The 17922-nt window shown below is 39.2% G+C and overlaps 1 protein-coding gene across 1 annotated transcript; it reads right to left on the bottom strand.

The window, feature by feature from the left end:
- Nucleotides 1-2634: 2634 nt before the first annotated feature.
- LOC308081157 (uncharacterized protein) lies at nt 2635-15117 on the bottom strand (the record flags this gene model as incomplete). Its single annotated transcript, XM_080457552.1, has 7 exons — nt 15049-15117; nt 12570-12653; nt 9792-9935; nt 5567-5881; nt 5162-5224; nt 3427-3555; nt 2635-2854 (listed from the first exon to the last, which is right to left on the bottom strand). Coding segments are annotated over exons 1-7 (1016 nt in total), but the record flags the coding sequence as incomplete, so codon positions are not given.
- Between the last annotated feature and the right edge of the window lie 2805 nt (nt 15118-17922).

Below are 17922 nucleotides of genomic sequence, written 5' to 3'. Positions count from 1 at the left end.
AGACAGATAGATAGATATGGGACATTCTACCAGAATATATTCTGTCCTGGAATTGTTATAGTGAACAACTTATAATCCAACAAATATATGATTTTAAAGTAATACAATGCAGGTCCACTAATAACGAGTTTTAGCAGCCTCTGCTGGTCATTACCGTCACTGCAGGCCGTTCGTTTCTTCCTGCGTTACCCAGAATTCCATTTGTTTTATATTATCTGTGGATCGTTTCAAAAACGTTTTTTTCACAGAATCAAACATTTTATGGTCATGATTCACCAGGACCCTGGATGGCTTGATTCTACGCTTAAATTAATTGATATAAATATTTTTTGGAAATGTCAATGGGAAAAATGCATTGACTATTTTGAAGTGGAACCAGAAAACGGCCGCCACTGCTATGCCCTGTATGGTGGACCTGTGCGCAAGGAAACCGGGGTTTTGGTCTGCCTTCAGCCTTCCACTTCCGGTGGTGCGACTATGTTTTCATTCCCACTAACAATATTTCTACACGGAACACTAACACCACTTCTCCCAGAGACACATGGATGGTTTTGGTTCTAAGCCCACTTGTTTCTATGATGAAAGAGCAAGTTAAAATGTGAATATCTTTCCGTGGTTTTGTCTGCTCCGAGGACGCTATTGTTAGATGAGTTTCGGTTTGTTTTCAGTGGGCAGCGAGCGCACAGAGAGTAAATCCCGCCCACTACATTTGATTGGGTAAAGCGCGGCCTGCTTCCTGATCTGAAGGCACGCCCACTTGTAGGTCAGTGCGTACACGTTATGACGAACCCCTCCGACAGATTCAAGCGGAGAGCAGAATGACTGACTGACTGACTGACTGACTAATGGACTATGTGCCCTTTATAAAGGTCAAAGGTCATATGTGCAGTGTGTTAGATCAGGGCCAAGGACCCCTTAGCTGAGAGAGATGAAGCAGGGACCCCCCACCACATAAATTGTTTACAATTGTGTTGCAGATTCAACTTCTTCATAGATTTCATACAGTAGATAGCAGTGTGTACATTCATGTTTGTTTGTTTACACGTTGTCCTTTCTATTAAATTGTTGGATTCATGTTAATGTGTATTTTCAGACATTTAACCACTTCAATCTTCATAGTGAACTTGACCTTTGGCTCTGCTCCCGGCCCGCTCTTTTTTCCCCCTCTGCACCAAACCTCTTCACCGAAATATAGCTGATCTACAAGCCCACAGATCAGCTATTTTCAGTGAATGTTCCCCCTCAGCATAGGGACGCTAGGGTTCAAGTGGTTATTGGTTATTACAAAATAAAAATGAAAGTTCCTATCACACAACGATTTGGCGGACCCCTGTAGTAACTCTGAGGACCCCCTATAAAGGTCAAGTCCATGGGACAACACATCTCCTGCATTGCAAATGTTCTTTTGACTCTGGGATTGTGATTTAAATTTAAAACAGTATTATTTAGATTTTCTAATGAATAAGTTAATGCATGCATGAATACATCAATAAACAAATAAATAAATACATACATTCACGCAATAAAATAGAGCAAAGTAATTAAATTGTGTTTAAAAAGAGTTTAAAATATAATAATAATAATAATCATAATCCTAATCATTATAATAACAACATAATAATAATAATATAATAATAATGATGATGATCATACAAACATACAATAGACACAACAGTGCTTTAAATGTGTCTTTATTGACAACATGAATATGAGCATTATGGAAGCTCTTTAATGTAATGCTACCAGGACCAGTGGTGGAAGAAGTACTCACATTTTTACTGGAGTAAAAGTACAAATACCATTTACAAGTACAAGTTACAATTTAGACATTTACACTCTTATCCACAATGACTTACAAGTGTAACCACAATGTAGAAATACTCTGTTACAATAAAATACCTGGAAAAGTACAAAAGTATTGTGATGAAAAAATACTTACAGTACTCATTATGCAGAATGGACTATTTCACTTTTTTCTTTTTGTCAAAATCTTTCAAAAATAGCAGATCTACAAGATCATAACATGATGCGTTGCAACACATTGTGAGCTTGTAGATCTGCTATTTTGGAAAAGCCAAAGTCTAAAATAGGGCTTGAATGGTTAATATTTGATTTGCATTGATAATATACAAAGTAACTAGTAACTAAAGCAGTTGGATAATTGTAATGGAGTAAAAGGTATAATATTTGCCTCTGAGATGTAACAGATTGTCACATTAATATGTATTTGGCTGCAGACCCCCGTCTGAATAGATTTAGAGCCAGAGACCCCCATAAGAGAAGATTTGAGATGCTATAATATGTAATATAGCATATAATATTATGTTCTAAATGATTCCACATTATATCATTGTTTATAACAGCAGATCTACAAGCTCACAACACAACACGGTGAGCTTGTAGATCAGCTATTTCTGAATAGTAAGTAAAAATAGTGGTTCAAATGATGATGATGATGATGATTATTAAAATAAAAGTATCTCTAAATTGTACTTAAGTAGAGTATTTGAGTAAATGTACTCAGTGAGTTTCCAGCCGTGTCGGTAGCAGTGTTACATAGAATAGAGCAGAAAACCACTGAATGTGTTGTGATTGGATGTTGAGGCGTCATAGAGCCTGAAGCCACCCTCTAACCTCATGTCTACTGTGTCTCCCTGCTCCATCTCTACTATCACTCCATTAGACATGTATTCAAAACCTTTATGATTATTGTATCCATGATTGCTGAGTCCATAGTTATGAATGAGTAGCTGATTATTTTTATACATACTGATATCTATATACTGTGATGATCCCCAGGTAGCTGCAGTGAATCTGAAGTAATAAACTCCTTTCACTGGAGATCGAAAATAACCTAGAAAACACACACACACACACACACACACACACACACACACACACACACACACACACACACACACACACACACACACACACACGGCACAAAGGTCATGTTGAGGCTTTTAAACACTGTTAAATACTTAAACTCTATTTTTTTAAAGGAAAGATTTTCAAAAACGTTTCTAAAATAGTCGATCTACAAGCTCACATATATTTTAGAAAAGTGTTGGAACATTTTAGCCTGTAATGACGCAGCAGAGTTAACCCTTCACATGCTGTTACTGATGTTTTCACACAGATGTAAGTTGTGTCATTAGTTGGTGAGATAATTGACTGTGTTAAGTTCATTAACATAATGAACTGATTCACTTAATGTAGAGCTCATTAACATAATGAACTTATTCACTTATGTAAAACTCATTGACATAATTAATGTCATCACTTAATGTAAAGCTCATTAACATGTTTTACTTATTCACTTAATGTAGAGCTCATTAACATAACTAATGTCATCACTTAATGTAAAGCTTACCGTAATCACTTAAAGTAAAGCTCATTAAGATAATTAACATAATCACCACCTACCTGTAGATGTATTGTAGGCGTTGCCGATGTTAGTGATGACCTTCTTATAAACCAGAGTGGTTAAAGAAGAACTAAATGGTCCAACATCACCATCACTCAACCCAGCAGAGAAGGCCACCTTTGGTTGGTCTGTCAACACAGGAGCATTATTACATTATTTATATTGTTATAAAAGCATATTTTATACTATTAATTATCTAATTATGTATATGATTATAAAGTTGTTGTCGGGCAGAAACCTCATATCTCCATATTTTTTCCATAAATTAACGCCCTACTTCATCATACAAGAGTGTTGCGAAGATGGTGAAAATAGCGGATCTACAAGCTCACAACCCGTCACAATGAGCTTGTAGATCTGCTATTTTCACTATCTTAAAATGTTTTTAAAATGATAATAAAAAAGGAATGATTTTGGACATACAGCGACATATCGTTGTTGTCGGGCAGAAAACCTTGCATCTCCATATTTAGACTTTTTATGCCTTTTTTGTAAATGAATGCCTTACTTCATCATATGTCAGAATAGTGAAAATATCAGATCTACAAGCTCTTTGTAGATCTGCTATTTTCACTATTTTAAATGCTTTTTAAAATAATAATAAAAAAGGAATGGTTTTGGATATACAAGGTTTCCACCTGACAGTGACGATAAAAGCATATATTTTACTATTTATCAACACATTATTTATATCTTTATAAAAACATTCATTATACTATTAAATATCAAATTATTCATATGTTGTCAGGCAAAAACCTTGCATCTCCATATTTAGACTTTTTCTGTTTTTTTGTAAATTAATCTCTTATTTCATTATACAAGAGTGTTGCACAAAAACAGTGAAAATATCAGATCTACGAACTATTTGTAGATCTGATATTTTCACTATTTTAAATGTTTTTTAAAATAATAATAATAATAAAAAAGGAATGGTTTTGGACATACAAGGTTTTCACCTGACAGAGACGATATATAAATACAAGAACCGTCCATATGACCATATATAGCAGTGGTTCATATGACCATATATAGCAGTGGTTCATATGACCATATATAGCAGTGGTTCATATGACCATATATAGCAGTGGTTCATATGACCATATATAGCAGTGGTTCTCAAACTTCATTGTGTCAAGGACCCCCAAATTGATGTGTATTTGGCCACGGACCCCCATCTGAAAAGGTTTTGTGCCAGGGACCCCAGAAGAGAAGATTTATGTTAAAAGCATTTTCGATATTATTCTAAAATGTTCACAAATAGCAGATGTACAAGCTCACAGCGCGGCACGATGTGAACGTATAAATGGATAAAGTGATAAAACATGATTGTGATGCTATATTAACTACTTTTTCTGGGGACCCCCTGGAACCCCCTCAAGAACCCCTGGGGGTCCCCAAACCCCACTTTGAGAACCACTGATATATAGGACTATGTCCATATATAGGTCCACTATTTGTGGACTTTTGTTGTTTGTGTACTTTTGTTGTTGTTTTTGTTACTTTTTAAGTTCAAAATAAACATTCATTCATATATGGAGAACCGGTTGTCCAGAACCACCAATCCAACCGATATGACCATATATGGGCATACCCATATACAGTATGGACATATACAGGGATCTCCATATATGGGTATGAAAGGGACACAGGCAGGTTGACAGACGGGTACAACAGGTATTACATAACCAGGTGAGACATAATTATTCAACTTTTATATTTGATAAACATACTTACTGGACAGTTTCTGCACTTTGTCCTCAGTGACATTCAGCTTCGTTTCTACAGCGGAGAGCTGAGCTGAAATCAATAAAACATTAATATTCAATCAATACAACATGAATACTAAATGAATCAAACATGAATATTAAATGAATCAAACATGAATATTAAATCAATACAACATGGATATTTTATCAATACTACATTCATATTCAATCAAAATGCTCCTACGTGTGGATTATATGGATCAAACACACAGTAAATAACTTGAGTATATTGAGTAAATAACAAGATCTGATCTTGTAAAAAACAAGATCAGATCTCTGAGCTCAACTGAATGAATTATAAAGTAAAGTGAGACATTTTTCAACACTATCCTCTCATACATGGATTGACTGAACATCATTCTGGTTTAATTACCTTCACTTTCTTTCTTGAAGTTCACCACCTGGTCTTCACTGGTATTGAGTCTGGTCTGGAGGCTCTGGATCTGGTCTTCACTGGTATTGAGTCTGGTCTGGATGCTCTGGATCTGGTTTTCACTGGTATTGAGTCTGGTCTGGATGCTCTGGATCTGGTATTCACTGGTATTGAGTCTGGTCTGGGTGCTCTGGATCTGGTATTCACTGGTATTGAGTCTGGTCTGGGTGCTCTGGATCTGGTATTCACTGGTATTGAGTCTGGTCTGGAGGACTTCAACCTGCTTCTGGCTGGCAGTCAATTCGGCAGCCATTTCTGGAAAACATATCACAGAGAAAGATTCAACCTGTACCATATTCTTCAGGCTGCATTTTTTTTCTTCTAACCAGCATTTTATTTTGCCATACCTTCCATCTCATGTTTGGTGATGGCCAACTCCAACCGAATATTAGACACTTTAGACGGCCAATAGGGACGGGCTGTAATTTGCTGATGCCCTGCCCCCTCTGTGTTCCTATTGGCTGGGATTTAACCTGTTAACAATTCTGTATAATTTACAAAAAATGTCTATACACAGCACACCCAAAGTAAATTAATTGTTGTTCTTGAACCATTTGGAATAAATGCATGGGCATGGTCTCATTTCGAAGGTAACAATTTGAAGGTTTCCCCAGCAAAACTAATCAGCTCTATGTGCAACAGAAATTGAGTAATACAAGTTTGAACTTACTGGAATAGAAGGTTTTTGTCCTTTTTTGAGTGGCACCACAAAATGGCCACCACTGCTATGCCCTATGGGGGTTTCTGTGGGGTTCTTGAAGGAAAAAAGTGGTTTGAATTTTATATATCACTTAATCACTCCCCGTAGTAAGAAAATCATTTTTGTGGAAATACGGTGGAGTAGAATTCAACTTTCAACAAGTCGCTGCAGCTTTGTGAATATTTTGTTTGTTTGTATATTTACAGTTTTGATGCTATCTTGGATATCTTATTTTACATCATTTTAATCATAAGACCTGTACCTTTAAAATGGTATATAGCTTGCCTAGGTGGGTGACACACACACACCTTTGTACACTTGTTTGTTTGTCTGAAAAATTCAAAAACGGCCGCGGGCCCGCAGATTGTTAACAGGTTAAACAGCCCTAACTCCAGTTCCCAGCATGCTAAAGGCCCCACACTTGGTGGGTGCTCTTAGACGGCCAATATGGACGGACTGTAATTTTCTGATGCCCCGCCCCCTCTGTGTTCCTATTGGCTGGGGGTTTAAATAGCCATAACTGCAGTTCCAGTTGATTAACACGCTATTTGTGGAGGATTGATCGTCTAGTCAGTAAGAATACTCTGAAGATTCTTGCAGGGGCCCTCATTCAAGGTCATTATGATTATGCATGCACTTCATGGTATCACAACACCTCCAAGGCCTTAAAAACAAAGGCTCCAAACATCCCAAAACAAACTTGTAAGGCTACTTCTTGGCCTCAATCACAAAACCCATCTAACCCCTGCTCATTTTGCTAGGATTGGATGGCTTAGGGTCGAGGACAGAGTACAGCAACTTGCTATGGGCCTGGTCTTCAAGATACACCACAACATTGGGATCCCCCTGTATTTGTCAAAATACTTCCAAAATGTTAATGAAGTCCATGATCATAACACCAGAGGCAGCTCCACAAATCATGTTCAACCCAGATTTGGCTCAACTAAGGGTATGAACTCGTTCTCATGCTATTCATCAAAAATGTGGAATGCCCTACCAAAAGGAAAGGAGTAAAGGAGTGTAAAACCCTACTCACTTTCAAAACTGCCCTAAAGATACACCTTCAGGAGGCTGCAATTCGAAAATGGCCCCTGTCTAAGTCTTAACCTAGCCCCCCCCCCCCCCCCCCCCCCCTCTTTCATTTTCTTCTTTTGTATATACTCTCGGCTTGATTGATCTTCCGATTTTCCTATCAGACCCTCAGCCTGATCTGGCAGGGCTTCGCATGACGTTTATGCCGGACTTTATGCCGGAATTCTCTGATTTGCCTATCAGACCCTTGACGCATGAGAAGAGAGGGGAGGGGTGAGGAAAAGAGGGGAGAGAGGAGAGGAGGAAGGAGAGGAAATGAGGGGGAGGAGAGGGGAGGAGAGAGGCCGCTAGAGGAGAGGGCCGCGAAGAGGGTAGAGAGGGGAGGGAGGAGAAGAGGAGAGGGGAGGGGTGAGGAGAGAGGGGAGGAGAGGAGAGTAGAGGAGGGGGGGGAGAGGAGGGGAGAGGGGAGGGGGAGGAGAGGAGAGGAGAGGGAGGAGAAGAGGAGAGGGGAGGGGTGAGGGGAGAGGGGAGGTGAGGAGAGGAGAGGAGAGGAGAGGAGAGGAGAGGAGAGGAGAGGAGACGAGAGGCCAGAGGGGCCGGACTTTGCATGACGTGTGTGCAGAGTGACTACGCCAGTGCTGTCTGGACCAACCTTGGATCGGGCCTAGATGTGAGGGCCATCTAGTATATTAAATATTCAGCTGTGTTACTGTGGAATGGTTTACCTTCTTACCTAAAGTCTATTGGCTCATATATCACTTTTAAGTCCTCCTTAAAGAGCTGGTTCAGCAGCACTAAATAGGGAACTAAGTAGATTGTGGTTCCTGAGATGTGTTTTTTTTTTGTGAAAATTGTATTTTTAAAAATGATATACTGGTTGGTTTGGTTTTGTAGAACTTTTGTATCAATATTGTAGATGGTATATTGTAAATATGTATTTGACACTCACACACGCACATACACACACACACACACACACACACACACACACACACACACACACACACACACACACACACACACACACACACACACACACACACACACACAACAAACAACTATATGCCATAAGCCTGAGAGAATGATAATGATAATGAATTTATTTATAAAGCGCTTTTCCAAACAAGATTACAAAGTGCTTTACATATAAAAGAGCAGCATAATAACCACACAGGTTAAAACAACATACATAAAAGCAACACATAGAATCAATAGGTCACATGATTACAACAATTAACAAAGAAGAAAGAGCAATTCAAACTTTGATAATATGAAACCCGAAAACACAAGGCAAAACAGCTAAGAAAAGGCCTTAACATAAAGGTAGGATTTTAGAAGTGATTTAAAAGAAGACACAGATCTATGGGCAGGGCATTCCAAAGCGTGGGCACCCGGAATGCGAAAGCCCGATCGCCCCGGGTGACGAAATTAGACGTAGGGACTGTAAGGAGAGCCTTACCCGTGGATCTAAGGCGGCGCCCGGGGCCAGCAAGTCTTTGATGTAGCTGGGGGCCAGTCCCTGCCGGGCTTTAAAAGTTATCAGTAAAATCTTAAAATCTATCCTGAATCTAACAGGTAACCAGTAGAACATGTGTCTTTTCAAGGCAGCTTTAAAAAAGTCCAGTGTTGGAGCATGGCGAATCCCTATTGGGAGCGAATTCCACAGGGTGGGGGCTGCCACACTGAAGGCTCTGTCCCCGAAGGGTCGCTTGTTTGCGTTGGGGACAGAGAGGAGGTCCAAGTCTGTGGACCGCAGGGTCCATGACAGAGTCGGTTTATGGAGTAGGCTTGAGAGGTACTGTGGAGCGAGGGCGTTTTGACATTTGTAGGTAAGAAGGAGGAGTTTGTAATGGATGCGGAATTGAACAGGAAGCCAGTGCAGTTGTTTACAGGGAGGGGTGATGTGCTGCCAAGGCTTGGTGCGGGTGAGAACTCTGGCAGCTGAATTTTGGACATACTGGAGCCTATCCAGGTATTTGTTTGGGAGCCCAAACAGGACCATTAAGTAGTCCAAACGGGAGATTACAAATGCATGAATGAGGGTCTCAGCCACAGAATCGGAGAGTGAGGTACACACACACACACATTCTCACACACATGCTCTCACACACACACATACACACACGCACACACACACACACACACACACACGCGCGCGCACGCGCATGCACACGCACACGCACACGCGCGCACACACACGCACACGCACCACACACACACACACACACACACACACACACACACACACACACACACACACACACACACACACACACACACACACACACACACACACACACACACACGCGCACACTTTGAGTGGCAGGTATACCCACACATTCACTCAGAGACTTCTTCATGTTGTGCCTAGGGACACATGTGCACATCAATAAAGATATCAATCAATAAATCAATCAATCAATCAATCAATACCTGCATTCTGGCTGTTGAGTTCCTGCACTTGGTTGTTGCTGGCAGCCAGCCTCTCACTCAGTTGAACCACGGATGTCCCCAGGCTGTACAGCTTATCCCTCACTCCTGTCACCTCTCTCCAGATATCAGCTATGGAGGGGCTACCTGGTTCAACATTGACCAAGCCACAGACTCAGACAGACAGAACAGTAACACGAGCAACAACCCTCCACAACAACCCCTCATTCTGAAACTGTCTCTGTTGATGTTCTGATGTCAGAACGAGAATGTGTCTCAATTTATTTAGTTTCCCTGGTATGTTGTCTTGTTTTCATTGGATGGAAGTGTATTATGGATATTCTTAGGACTAACATTGGTTAGTTAGCTCAGGGGGAGGGACAGAGCTTTTAGAAAGGGGGGGGGGGGGGGGGTGTAGGAGGAGTTAGTTATTGTGCTCCTAAGAACTTGTTGTTGTTTTGAGAAGAGAACATTAGACTGTTCCAATAAGATTTAAAAAGAGCAAATATAATTCATTTCCATCTGGACCTGAGTTACTCTGTTTATGTACTGTCTCCTTGACTGGGTCCCCCCAGTTCAAATATGATTATTTTGGGGGGACCCCAGTTCAAATATGATTATTTAGGGGGGTCACATCCTGAAAAGGTTGAGAACCTCTGCTGTAACTTATAAACACACAAATGATGTATTTCTTCATCAGATATCCACAACTGAAACATTGCACACATCTCTTTTTAAGTGTTTGAGTGACCCCAGAGGTGTAAATGCTTTGTTTTCCCTGTGTAATGTAATGTAATGTAATGTAATGTAATGTACTCTATTGTCTGCTTGTTTAATGTTTTTTTGTGGGGACTGCGGATGTAAATTAGAATATTTTACTAAATCCAGTGTATTTACATTACAATATATATTGTTCATTAATATGGCGTCCCGTTTAAATAAAAATAAATAAAGTAAAATAAACTCTGAGGCACTCATGCCATGCGTCTGTGTGTGTGTGTGTGTCTGTCTGTGTGTGTGTCTGTGTGTGTGTGTGTGTGTGTGTGTGTGTGTGTTTAGATATTTTTCCAAAATGTTCTAAAATAGCAGATGTACAAGCTCGCAGCTCGAATTGACGAGCTGCAAACTCGTAGATCTGCTATTTTTGAATAGCCAACGTATAAATGGATAAAGTGGTTGAAATAATTGTTGATGCTATATTAACTGCTTTTGCTTGGGACCCCCTGGAACCCCCTCAAGGACCCCTGGGGGTCCCCAGACCCCACTTTGAGAACCACTGATATATGGGATTATGCCTATATATAGGTCCACTATTTGTGGACTTTTGTTGTTTGTGGACTTTTGTTGTTGTTTTTGTTTATGCTTTTAATGTTTGAAATAAAAAAAGTATTAATTGTTTAATTCATTCATTCATTCAATCATTAAATTATTCTTAGGCATAGGAGAACCGGTTGTCTATGGGATACATATCCGTCGTCCCTCTGGGCTATGAGATACATATCTGGCCCTTCGAGCTATGGGATACATACGTCCCTATGGGCTATGGGTTTATTCCCACCAGACTATGGGTTGCATCCTCCCAGGATATGGGTTACGTCCGCCCAGGGCAGGGGTAGGCAACCTTACGCACGGGTGCCATCATTGCCACAGGGGAGGGTGATCACTGGCACACTGGCATAAGTGAGAGTGACAGGATTTTTGGTTTTAAATACAAACATTTTCAGCGTATTCAATTAAATTAAGTCCCCTCACATCTGTATGCAAATTACATCCTGCACATAATTCTACATTCATTCAAACTCTGAACTCTGACTGGAGATGCAGTCTGGGAGATAGGTGGGTTATTGCTCTGAGTCTAATGATCATTACAATGTCCTGATGTGAAAAAAAATATTTCAAAAGAAGGAGAAAAAAAAGGTTATATTTATGGACAATCAAAATCTGCTGGAAATATTTTATTTTGATGTGGTGTCATAATTAATCTTAATGTTGATATGGCACACTGACCATCTAGAAAATAAAAACATGGCACTGCATTTCAAAAAGGTTGCCGAACCCTGCCCCAGGGTATGGGTTATGAACATTTAGGCTATAGGATCCATTCAAAAGCGGATCTACAAGCTCACAACGCGTTGTATGACGCGGCGCGATGTGAGCTTGTACAATTCAAAAGCCATTCTACAAGCTCACAATACGTTGGATGATGCGGCACGTTGTGAGCTTGTAGATTGATTGTAGATCATTCAATCAATGAAAAGGGTCAATCTAATGGCTAGGCCGTTTGTGCAGTAGGTAGAGAAACTACCGTAATCAGTAAAACAAGCAACGCCCCACAACCCTTCATTCTGAAACCAGGTCACTGTAGATTTTGTAATGTCTGGAGCGGATGTGTGTATTTATTCAGTTTCCCTGGTATGTGGTGGTTCTTATTGGACGCAGGTGCGGCAATGTTGTTAGGGCTAATATTGTTTAGATAGTTCACGTGGACTGACACGGTTTTAAAGAGGAAAAGGTAGGAAGAGTATAGTTGTGCTTCTCAAAGCACTGTTTTTGTTCTGTTTTGGAAGAGATAGGCAACTCCTTCATGCCTCCATTAGACTGTTCCAATAGGGATTAAAACGTGCAACTGGAATTACTTTATTTTTAGTTATTCTTAGTTATTCTCTTCATTATATTTTTTAAAGTATATGGACATCATAAAATAACACAGATGACTAGTTTCAGATATTTTCGTTTTCTTTGTGTATCTGAGGACAACAGCAACACGTAGCGGTTTAATACCTGCATGCTGTCTCTTCAGTTCTTCGATTTCTTTTTCTTTTTCATCCAGCCTCGTTTCTACGATGGACAGCTTAGCAAGGTGGGCTGAAATCAACACATTATGGTATTAGATCAATCATGAATACTCATACAGTTTTGTTTGAGTGGGTAAGCTTTACATATAAAAGATAAAATTATCAAAACTATCAAAAATCTATTCTCTGAGCTCAAATTAATTTGTATTAACTTTTTGACTGCCAGAGTTAAAACATTGTCTACCGTCCCCTTGCCAGCAAAAACTAGCGATTTTACTGAACCTTTGAAAAATCATGGGATGAGCTCCGTCCTCTCGGAGATCGGCTCATTACACGCATGCGGGTGTCGTAGTATAGGAAATAAATAAGTATCCGCTCGTCGTAATCCATTGTACGGCTGTGGCCATTTCAATCAGGCTTGCTTTTGCTGTAAAGCAAGAGGAACGGAGATATAGCGTTTTTCCCACAGGAAGTAAACAGGAAGTAAATGAGCTTTTATTTGTTTTAATGAAGTCAATTCCGGGTCTGTCGTCATCAGGCAGTGAAAGCATCATTCATAGGATAGATAACAGCGCCATCTGGTGGAAAACCACTAAAAACACAAAATCTCGTCCTTCTCGTCGACGACAGGCTGCGCCTTGGCAGAGTTTGACGAGAAATGTTGTCGTTGGCAGGCAAAGAGTTAATACTAAAACAAGTCATTTTTAAACATTGTCATCTACAAATTACCTTCACTTTCTTTCTTCAAGTCCTCCACATTGTTATCACTAGCATTCAGTCTGGCAGCCATATCTGAAAAATATATAACAGAGAAACTTAGTGAAAGTTAAAGATCCCCTAAACCCCTATAATGTGTTTTCCCACTAAATGTTTTTATTCTTTTATTGCAAGTCATTCATATTACATTTCATATTTGCATTTCATGTTATATTCTTCTTGCAACTGTTTTCTTTTTTCTTTTTTCTATACACCAGTGTCATACACTATAATAAAATGCAGTAACCAAAAACATAATTGCATAAGTCAAACAAAGTAAATTATACTAATACTAATAATGCTAAATTATAATAATGATAATACTAGTGATATCAATAATGATAACTTAAACAAAAAAATAAATAAGGGGGGGGGGGGGTGCGTCCTCTATGTTGAGAACAGTTGGTTGTCTCTATTTTTATGTCAGTTCTTAAGATCTGACTGCCTTTTTCCTATTTTTAATTTTTATAAAATATCACAGCCCGAGCTTCCGATATGGAATCGGTGCTGGGTCATTCCCCAACTTTTTCCATCATAAGTTTTCCCACTTTAGACCAGGTAGATGTAAAAGGTAATAAGTGTACAAGGAAGGATTTCTTAACCTTAATAAGACAGTGTTTCCATTTGAGACCAGGTAGATAGCATACAGTAGTTAACTGTCAGAAAGTGTATAATACACATACTCTGCAGGTTTCCAGAAGCTAGCATACCCATGTCCTTAGTATGATTGGCTCGGCTGCAATCAATCAAATGAAGCAATTAAATCAGCCAATCAAATGAAGCTATAGACAAATTAACCAGAATAGCAAACGTATGCCTCCTTCCGAACACCTGGGACTAAAATATGCACAGAGCTTATAAAGGATGTATTAACCTTAATAAAACATTGTTCCCACTTTAGACCAGATAGATTCAAATATTGTGGTTTAAATGTTAGTTTTATATCATATTGTATGGATAGATCCATGCCATGCGCATGTTTGCGTGCGTGCGTGCGTGCGTGCGTGCGTGCGTGCGTGCGTATGTGTGTGTGTGTGTGTATGTGTGTGTGTGTGTGTGTGTGCACGCATGTGCTGGTGCACACTCCACACTGTCTGCTGTGTGAAAATAGCCAATCTACAAACTCACAACCGCTGAGCTTGCAGATCGGCTATTTTGCTAATAGATTTGAATTGGACTTTTATGAACGGACCTGTTAGACAAAGTATTTTAAATGTAACTGTGCTGTTTTACATTTTTTGCCTAATAAAATATTCAATCAATCAATCAATCAATCAATTGCTGTGTGAATTATTAGTCAACTTTAGTTAGTTAGAGATAGGAGTAGTTCAGTGGTTCTCAACCTGTGGGTCGGGACCACAACGGAGCTCACAGTGAGCTTGTAGATCTGCTATTTTCACAATATTTATCTGTGGAACCGAGTCAAACAAAATGGGGGTCCCCAGTTCAAGTATGATTATTTTGGGGGGTCACGGCCGGAAAAGGTTGAGAACCACTGCATAGATTATTACTCATCAGGCAGTGAAAGCATCATTCATAGGATAGATAACAGTGCCATCTGGTGGAAAACCACCGAAAACACAAAATCTCGTCTTTCTCGTCGACAACAGGCTGCGCCTTGGCAGAGTTTGACGAGAAAAGTTGTCGTTGGCAGGCAAAGAGTTAATACTAAAACAAGTCATTTTTAAACGTTGTCATCTAAAGATTACCTTCACTTTCTTTCTTCAAGTCCTCCACATTGTTATCACTAGCATTCAGTCTGGAGGCCATATCTGAAAAAATATATAACAGAGAAACTTAGTGAAAGTTAAAGATCCCCTAAACCAAAGATCTTATCTTCTTCTTTTTCTTACATCAAACCCTTATATCCCTATTGTGGTGGGATGATTTGCAGAAAATAGCAGATCTACAAGGCAAACAGGTTTGATGTGGGGGGGGAAAAGAGCAGACCAAGTACGGAGCCAAAGGTCAAGTTTGCTACGTATTGACAGTTTAAGTGGTTAAATGTCTGAAAGTACACTTTGGAAACAGAGTCCAAGAGGGAAGCACATCTCAATAAAAATACGTACAATGGAGAAGAAGGGAAGTCACACTGTTCTGTAGCTCCCATTAGAAAGGGTTTTATTTAAAATCAAGGCGACAACGTTTCGACCCATGTGTGGGTCTTATACGGATACCATTTTTCCACCAATCAGGATAGAGAGCTCAATCAGGATGCAGATTAAGCAAGTGAAGTAGGAAGTGATGACACGCATAAATGATGAGCAGACACACAATTGGAACTGGAAGACTATCAAAAAGAAGCTGATAAATGGGTTCTCTCTCCTGATTGACTGAGAGTTTGTCACCTACCAAAAAGTTTTTAAAGGATCTACACCATGAATTAAAAAAAAAGAAAAGATATTTAATATCATATGGTGTATGTCCCTCAAACCTTTTTCAAAAGGTTTGAGCCTAAATCATCACTCAGATATACTCATCCCAAGTCAATTGTCTCTGGCTTATACAGCACTTTCAGCTGCAATACCAAAACGTCCTTTTGGGCAGGGGGGGGCTACTGAGCAATTCTGTCGGGCCATCATCAATGCAATGGCAAGGCAAGTGATGTCACTTGCATTGCCATTCTGAAATGGCCTGTTCAGACACGCCCATTCTGAAAATCTCTGAAATGAGAATGAATGACTGAATGTTAAAAAAAAATATTTTTTGGGGTACAAGAGACACTGGGGAGCCCAAAAAATACCCCCCCCCCAAAAAAAAAATGAAATTCATGGTGTGGCCCCTTTAAAGATAATTGTTTGATAAGATAATTGTAACAGAATGTTTTTCTTCACAGACCATTTCTATGAAGTCACCAGAACAACATACTAAAAGTCCTAAGAAATCCTATTTGCGGAAATATGTTTAATTGGATTCAATCCAAAATGGCTGCCAATTATTGTCAAAAAGGCATATCAAATGATGGTACGTCCAATTTGTATAAGTCTGAGATTTCAATTGACTTCCAATTACATTTTGAGTAGAGGAATTCAGATAAAATATCAAAAAAATATTTTAGCCATTTTTGAACCAATTTAACAGAACTACAGGGTGTTATTACCAGATATTCTAGCAGCATTTCACATCAAAGTAATTGTAACAGATGTTTTTCACCATACATTATTTAAATGAGTTGTCCAGAACAACATACTTAAACGTTCTAAGAGATCCTAGTTGCGGAAATATGTTTAATTGGCATCAATCCAAGATGTCCACCAATTATTGTCAAAAAGCCAAAATAAAATGATGGTGATTCAATGTCAATTAAACATATTTCCGCAATTAGGATGTCTTAGGACTTTTAGTATGTTGTTCTGGACACCTCATAGAAATGATGTATGGTGAAAAAAATTCTGTTACAATTACTTTGATGTGAAACGCTATAGTTTGCCTGGACTATCTATATGTAGCAATGATTACAACATAGAGATATTTAAAGGGCAAGAACTCTTTGGTAGTTTCCTTGGTTTTTGTAGTTACCTTGCCATGTAACTCCAAATGTGGACAAGAAATACAAAATAATTGCTGCATTGATAAGACATTGATAATTCAAAATATGCTCCTCATTGACTTACATTGTATGGTCCTCTTGGTGTCTTTTAGCATGTAAACAAACACAATCAAAACTGATTCAGACAATAAAGAACATCACCAAACCCAGGCCTACTGTTTGTTTTTTAAATACAAATTTCAACTTCCTGTTGATTTTACTATTTGAAGATCTAGATCCGGCTCCATGGATCCAGTCCGGTTTTTATTACTAATTAAAATAGCAAAACCAAAAGGAAGTTGACATTAAAACAAAATAAACTAATGTGATGTTCTATTGTCTAAATCTGTTTTGTTTGTGTTTGTTCACGGTCTAAACGAGTGACTTTGAGAGATGTTTCACCGTACAATGAGGAGCATATTTTGATTGATCAATTTCTAATCAATGCAGCAATTAATTTTGATTTCTTATCCACCTTTGGGGTTACATCATGGCAAGGTAACTACACAACCCAAACCTCTACCAAAGTGGTCTTGCCCTTTAAAACAGTTACTGAACAAACACTCTATAGCAATGATTACTATCACAATATAGATCTATTTAACACTGTTACTGAACAAACACTCTATAGCAATGATTACTATCACAATATAGAGCTATTTAACACTGTTACTGAACAAACACTCTATAGCAGGGGTGTCGAGCTCATTTTGGGGTCCGGGCCACATTGGTCAAATGGTGACTTGATGTGGGCCGAAAGCAGTTGCGGACGCGCATGCGCACTCACACACATTCGGTTCAGTTATAAGGCATCTGTTGTCTCAGACACTGCCACTAACTACGTATATCACTTTTTTTTATGTATTAAGAAGAATAGCTACTTTAAGTTGAATGCCAATCGCGTAGATCTACGCAAACCTATTTAAAGCCGCAGCGTGCCAATCGCGTAGATCTACGCGAACCGCCGATTCCCATTGAAATTGCCCCAGGTGCACTTTCCGAATTTTTTTGATCCATTTCCGTTTCCGGTTTCCGGTCGGAAACAGAATTATTC

Source organism: Gymnoscopelus braueri, assembly GCF_963280865.1.
Source record: "Gymnoscopelus braueri genome assembly, contig: SCAFFOLD_277, whole genome shotgun sequence".
Lineage (NCBI taxonomy): Eukaryota > Metazoa > Chordata > Actinopteri > Myctophiformes > Myctophidae > Gymnoscopelus > Gymnoscopelus braueri.
This window is presented reverse-complemented; position numbering and strand designations above follow the sequence as displayed.